This window comes from Lotus japonicus, chromosome 2, assembly GCF_012489685.1.
Source record: "Lotus japonicus ecotype B-129 chromosome 2, LjGifu_v1.2".
NCBI lineage: Eukaryota > Viridiplantae > Streptophyta > Magnoliopsida > Fabales > Fabaceae > Lotus > Lotus japonicus.
The window spans coordinates 42,779,861-42,787,726 of record NC_080042.1 but is presented as its reverse complement, the minus strand read 5'-3'; the positions used below and the strand labels follow the sequence as shown (position 1 = coordinate 42,787,726).

At 33.1% G+C, this 7,866-nt stretch overlaps 1 protein-coding gene across 1 annotated transcript; it reads left to right on the top strand.

The window, feature by feature from the left end:
- Positions 1–6,247: 6,247 nt before the first annotated feature.
- Positions 6,248–6,958, top strand: LOC130736447 (uncharacterized). Its single transcript, XM_057588280.1, has 3 exons — positions 6,248–6,391; positions 6,480–6,747; positions 6,825–6,958. Exons 1-3 carry the CDS (start codon positions 6,248–6,250, stop codon positions 6,956–6,958), a joined length of 546 nt encoding a protein of 181 aa, XP_057444263.1.
- Positions 6,959–7,866: the final 908 nt, after the last annotated feature.

Here is a 7,866-nt window from a genome sequence, read left to right as displayed (position 1 = left end):
TGATTAATTTAGTCTCCAATTGTTCTGTTTTGGTAACATGTAACATTTACTGTTTTAATGTTTCTGTTTTGAATGAAACGTTTCTGTTGCAGAGTTCCTTTCTCATCGCACACTCAGGGTGCGTCTCAATTGCATCCTTAAGATGCGTCTACGACGCACCATGAGAGTGCGACGTGTAACACCCAAACAATGTTCCATGCCAGGGTCCCTGTACATGACACAAGTTCTGAATTAATCGCACTCTCAAGGTGCGTGTTAGACGCTTCTACATGGGGCGTTGCAGACGCTCCTTGGAGCAGCGTCTAAGACGCACCCTGAGAGTGCGATTTACAACTCGAAACCAGAACCAGATATGAAACAGAAACATGATGAAACAAATATGAACATAATTATATACAAGAAAATGACTTTATTCATAATTTAATTTTTTGATGATAAATTACAAAGTTTTCAAACATACAAGTACAATGACCCCTAGACTCTAAGTCCTAACCCTAGTACTTGACATATACAAGTACAATGACCCCCCCCACATATGGGATACAATCAGGAGGGAGTCTTCTTCTTCTTCTTCAGGTCCTCTTCCTTGGCTTCTGAGCTCCTCTTCCTTGTCTTCTCCTCCTCAGCATCCCGGATGGATCCAGTGCAGCCACCTGAGCCTGGGTGAGACTTGATGTTTCCATCACAATACCACACCGGAGGAGGACCTTTTCTACGGGAGCGTGGACCTATTCTATTTAGCAACTTTGAGTACTTTGAACAAGCACATGAGCAAGGATGGTCACCCCTACATTAGCAACTTTGGCACTCTGAATTTGAAATTTCACTTTCAAAGTACTCAAAGTTGCTAATGTTGGGGATAACATCCACATAATTAACCCCAACCACTCAAAACAATAACATTAAAAAGAAGACATAAGAAAAGCATAGAAGAGGAGAGGAAGAAGAGAGGTGTTGTGTGAAAAATGAAGGATTGGGAAGCCCTTTTTATAAAGCTGCGATGACCTAGGTTGTAATGACGCACTTAATGACTCATTAAATGAGTTTTACCGGTTGTTGACTCATGGTCAATGGCCGGTGCGTTTTAAACGCACTCTCAAAGTGCGTCACAATCGAACCCTCAGTGTGCGTCTGTTTCACACTCGAAAAATAAGGTTCAAACTGCAACCCTCACGCAAGTTAAATGTGCGTTCGAAAGGGGTAATTTCGGGGTTTCAGAAATTTCCTCCGGTCTAAATAGGGGTGGGGGGTCTGAATAACAATTCTCATATAGTGATAGGTCATTTATATATCTCCTACCAATACAGGTTTTATATTAGTAATGAAAATTAAACTCACAACTTTTTGAGAGGAAGTGATCACTACAATATATTTTTCACTTTTAATAACACTGATTTATACAATAAGAAAAAGCGATGCCTAAAATGCAATAAGAATCCGTTCGTGTTGTTGTTATAGAAGGTTCATTTTAGCTAACACGTTTCCAACACTAAATAAATATTTTGTATTTAATAATATGAATCAGTTATTACGTGATAATTGTTGCATTTTTCACATAATAAATTATAATTTTTACATAGAGTATAATGTTATCAAATTAAAAGGTATATGTAATGTCGAAACATGAGACATAAATTATTGCATAAAGTTTAAGAAATATTATTAGTGTCTACGATTACACTTTTGAATGGTTGTGAAAATGAATAAAATAATGTGGTAGTGAGTGGTACGTTATTTCCAACTAAGCCATCATATTTGTTTTTCATTTTCTCCTTCTCAATGGGCTTGGATGGCCATTAATTTTCACTTGCGAAAGAATAATTAGGTAATACTATATTTCTGGTTCTAATAATCACATGATACTTCGCAAGAGATTATTGTGCATAATGGCTATTTGCAACTAGATTTTCCTATTCAAAAAAAAAAAACTAGATTTTCAAAAATACTCAATTAAGAGCTAATTGCAGACAATGATTATACACAATCATACATGTATGTCATTAATTACAGATAAATACATCCAATTATACAGATTCTTTTTTTTTTTCGGTGCTATGGGGGAAACCCCAATTATATAGATATGAGTGGAGATCATCTGTCTCATATCTCTGTCTCCATCCTCTGTCTCTCCAATAAGAAAATAACACGTCATTTAATTTAACACATCATCTTTCACAGTTTTTTTCTGAATTGATTAACGCCGTTAAATCTCTCTCTTGTTCCTACTTCCTAATAATTCACTCACATCTGTGTTACTTTCTACAATATCATTTCCCAGATCTGAGTTTTTGAGAAGAAAAACAATAGAACGAGAAATCCAAGCCCCCAATTCTTAGAAGGGGATGCAAATTGGCTAGATCTGTTTTTCTTTTATGTCTGTCTCTGTCTCTAACATCTCTCTTCTATTTGCCTTACCCTTTTGTCTATCTTTTCCTCCTCCTTCTGCTGCTTTCCGCCACAGCATAGTTCATGGGTTTTAGTAGCCTCTGCCAGATGTGTTTTGGTAAATGGAAAAGGAAAAGGAAAAAACTTATGATAAATGGAACCCACAATGGAGACAAAAATATATAATCCATGGGTTTTGGTAGCCTCTGCAATTGCTGGAAGTGCTACTGCTACCGATTGAGAAGATAGAAAATTGAAATAATAGGAAGGATGTTACTGAAAGAGAAAAAACGGATCTAATGTCGTTTTCTTTTTAACAATGATCTAACGTCGTTTCTCAAATTTAAAAGCTGATGTGTAAGTTTTAAATGATGTGTCATATTTTTATTGGAGGGACAGGGTTTGAGACAGGAAAAGAAGACAGATGATTTTTACGAGTAATGATATATACACACCTCATTTTTTAAACACTCAATTTCCACATCTTTTTATTTCTATCTCTCTCATCTTATCAACTATCACATCTCATATTTTCTCTCTCATATTTTTTATTTTCTTCCTATCTCTCTCACCATTCCACCTCTCCACCTCAAAAGATAGGTGTGAATGAAACATTACTCAATTTTTACTCATGCGTTCAACAAACAAAGTTTGAGGTGCGAATTGTCTAATTAGTAATTATTGTATTGACCACTTATAAACACAAATCTTAATTAATCTTGTAGCTCGTTTTTAGAGGAAGAGGAAGATAATCTTTTAGCTCGTTTGGTGATAAGATATAGCAACATGATAAAATAACATAATCATATTTTAGTGTAATCGGTAGTTTGTTGTGTTAATATGAAAGATAACACAGTTATGATCTTATTTTATTCTGATCGTTAGATGTAAAATTTATTTTAAGGGGATATTGTGATTAGAATCCAACAAGATAAGATAACAAATTTCTATTCTAAGAGAATTTGTACATGTGGTGATAGTTTAGTTATTGCTACCTGTAGTGATCGATTTCTCTTGAGTTGGGATGCCTTCCACCTTTGTTCATTCTTTGTGCATAATACATTGGAGAAACTGCTTTCTCCCTCTCAACGTTCACAAGCTTGCTGAGCATATTCAGCATCTATTTCATCTTCTGCATGACCTAGTTCCTCTGCTTTCTTTTTTTCTTCGATCTTGACATGGCATGTAGTTCAGTCCTTCGGTCCCTAACATACTTAGCTTGTTGAGCAACCAATGCGCTTTCTCAACTTCTCATTTCCCTTGATCAATGGTTATAAAAACCTATCCAGACCACAGCCAGATATGAAACTTTCTCCTTCAAATTAGCCTTGTAGTTTTTCCTCATGGCTTGTTTTATTTTCCAACCAAAAGTGATTTAGTCGCGAGAAATACTTGCCGATCAAAAACATTTTCTTTTTCTAGTTTCGAGAGATTGAGGTTGAATCTCCTCCTTCTTTACCCACTTGTGCGAGAAACTTTTCCTCCAATTGCCACCTCAGATCTGATTCTGGGAGAAACGAACAGGAATCAGAGATGCGTTCAACCACCAACACGTTTCAAATCCATAATCTTGCCCTGATTATCACACCGACCCACGAAGCAAAAAATCCAAATCTAAACTCAGCAACACGTTTCTGTTGTCTTCTGCTCGCAGTTGGTGCAGGAATGGACCTCTATGGCGGCGGGATTTAGGGTTGTGGTGGCGGCGGGGTTGTGGCTGGGTGGTCGGGTTTAGTGTTGTGGTGGGTGGAGGAAGAAAAGAAGAAGATGACCTAGTAATTAACCTAATAATTAATGAGCATTTAATTTGACCTAATTCAATTATTAATTAAAGATTAAGAAAATATGTTTTCTTGATTTTTTTTAAGAACTTGCACCACAAAAAAATGGTCAATAATAAATTTTCCCGAATTTTGTAAGGCTTCCAAAGCCTTTCTCATGAAGTAGAGGAATGGAACAAGAGCGTGATGAGATGATTCAAAAGAGAGAAGTGATGAGAGAGTTCAAGAGAGAGGATATTGCATTTTTATTCTTTTATCTCTAATTTAATATTTTTTGGTCGAAATCTCTAATTTAATCTTAACCACTAAGAATATTTCTAAATTACAAAATCTATCAACAGGGCCGGTCCAACACTAAATGAGACCTAAAGCCAACTTAAAAGTGAGTCATTTTTTTGGATCCTTTTTTACTTAGTATTAATGTTTAGTTTTTTTTTAGCCTTTTTTACTTTGTAATATTTTTTGAGACCTTTTTCCTTAGTAATTTTTTTTTTTTCGGAAAGCATAAAGTTTTTGCTTAGGTGGTTTTACCCTTAGGTCGGCCTTCTCTATTAATGTTTAGACTACCGATCAATAGTATAAAATAAGACCTAGTCTTTGCCATTATCTTCGGGCAACATATGAATATCAAAAATACGAGAAAGTTTGATGGGGTCGGAATATATAAAAGCCTGTCCTGGTCAGTGTCCTATTCCTAAGTACCATGCTTCATGTCTGGAATTTTGTCAAACATATATCATAATTGCCGACCAATAATTATGGATAGACATTGAGTGCATCGCATATCGCCTTGAGAAAGAGGTAGGAAATATGATTTATTATATAACTTAAAAGAAAAGAAGACATTAAAAAAAGAATAATGACGTGATAAAGAGAACAAAATAAAGTAGACTATAAAAATCAAGTTTAATTGCCGAAAGAGCAGAGAACTGATTCAAAACAATGCATGAGCACCTGAAAAGGTGCACTGCATGGCACTCAGAATTAAACCCACATCCAACATGCATGCATGATGCATCTGTCTGTTAATGTTCGGCACAAAGCCATGCTTCATAAAAAACTGACTTGTTTTAATTCATGTATATACTTTAGAAAAGAGAATTACGGTAAAACCTATTTAGATGAGTTGACATTCCATGGTTCACTCTCACCCACCCCTCATTAGCTGACAAGTGTTACTATCTTATTCATTTGGATCAATTTATTACAAGCTCATTTTTCTTTGATTTTTATATTGAGGCCCATCAATGACAACCTATTGAATGATCATTATAAATCTCATTAATAGTTGATTTTATTTTATTTTTCCGTCCATTATTGCTTAAATCCCAAAATAGTCTTAATTTCGTTGACTGATTATTACATTAATTTTGTTGCATAAATTTAGCTAATTAATTTCTTTTTTTAACTCACAATTTAACAAAATTCACCCCTCCTCATTGACAACCTATTGAAGATCATTATAAATCTCATTAATAGTTGATTTTATTTTATTTTCCCGTCCATTGTTGCTTAAATTCCAAAATAGTATTAATTTCGTTGACTGATGATTATATTAATTTCGTTGTTTAAATTTAGTAATAATTTATGTTAGCATTAATTTATTGTCGTTTATTTTTTTAACATATCAAATAAGGTTGTTACAAAAGTTGTTTTTTTTTTGGAATGTGGTTGTTACAAAAGTTAAAAAAGTTACAAAAGTTAAAAACATAAATTAGCTCAAGATTTGATTTAATAGTTTTAATTTCGTTGACTGATTATTACATTAATTTCGTTGCTTAAATTTAGTAATAATTTGTGTTGGCAATAATTTATTGTCGTTTGTTTTTTTTAATCTATCAAATAAGGCTATTACAAAAGTTAAAAAGTGATTGGAGACTATATAGTTTCCTTACATAATTAATTTATATCAAATATTTTTCTTCCTTTTTTAACTTGCACTCATCATTAACTCTAATTCTGACTCACTTATATATATATATATATATATATATATATATATATTCCCTTATGCTATTTTTCACCTTCATCATTCCATCCATTTACCAGCATCTAATAGCTTTCAAATAACCTTTGTTCTGATGGCAATCGACGATCTCGCCACCATCAATGCCTCCAAGGAGAACTGGACTATTGTTGTAAAAGTGAACCGTTTATGGGTAAGTCCGAGCTTATATGGTTTGAAGCTTCCCTTTTCCATGGACATGGTTCTTATGGATGGCAAGGTATAGCATTTTTTTAATTAATCACCATGTTTTAAGTTCTTTTTCATGGTTGGAAAATCTCTTATGTTCTCTGTTTATTAAATTTCAGGGTTGTAAGATTCACGCTTCAGTTAGCAAGACTCTTATTTACCGATTCCAGTATTTGATAAGTGAAGGACGCGTATATCAGATTTCATTTTTTGGTGTTGGTGAAAGCGGTCGTGATTTCCGCCCAACCTCGCATCCATTCAAGATCAACTTTGATATACACACTTATGTACGATTGGTTCCTAACAATGCTATCAACTTAAGTCCTTACTCTTTTGTGCCACTTTGTAACATAATGTTTAAGGACCTTGATACGTCTTTCCTTATAGGTATATTCTCTTTTGTAACCTTTTGATTTTTAAATTAGAGTTCTTAATTTTCCTTAAATGTGTTTTTCTTTGAGCAGATATGATTAGAATTCTCACTAGAGCAAGTAATGAACAAGAGCTTAAGAAAGATAGTACAAAGCAGAAAAGAATAACTATTAAACTTGACCAAGATATACATGTATCACAAGATACATTTTTCATTGACACATAATACCTTTTTTTTTATCCTAAGTCAGTTAGAATTTCATTTATAATCATTAAATGTGTTTCTTATAATTTTTTACCCACAAAGTATAATTAAAAGAATCAACTCATAGATTAAGAAATCAATATTCAATTTAAGTTAATGCATTTCCTTTTTTAAAAAATAAGATTTGAATTTGTACTAAATAATGAATACTAAATAATATTAACTAGTTTTTAACCCGTGCCTTGCACGGGAAATTTAATTTTAGATTTATTTTTTTTATTTTTGTTAATCAATTAATATCTTTTTTATTTATTCTATATAGGTATTTAGTTTATTTTTCATTTTTTGCACATTTGTGATGTAGGTTTTTTTTTTGCAAAGTAATGTGTTTAAGGGTCGAAAGCACATTTAAATTGACGTATGCACGAAGATTTGCAAACACAAAACAATTTATTGAATATTTTAGTAACATGGTCAATATACGAAAAACAAATGTCAAAATGTTTGAAAGTTACCACCGAGGTCAATTTACTAAAAAAAACACATTGTCAACGTGGGTAAAGACATAAAAGTGAAAGTTTAGCACATATGCTCTTTATTTGTAAACAATCTTGAGGAAATGCTACCAATTCTTTGAAAACTTGATCTTTTTGAACATTTCTGCATCGTTACTTCCAACAACTTATGTTATGGATTCTTCGTCTGAACGACGTTTAATAGGTGTGTTGGAGTCTTCAAGTATAGGTGGAGGTGTGTTTCGTTTAACACTTTTAGTTATTGTCTGCAAAATAAACATATTTAAAATAGTGATGACCAATGTCTAAAACAAACCTATTTGACAATAATGATGACCAATACCTCAATCAGAGATTTTACATTTGAATCAGAAATATCAAAATTCATTATGTAAATATAAATAACCATTATTT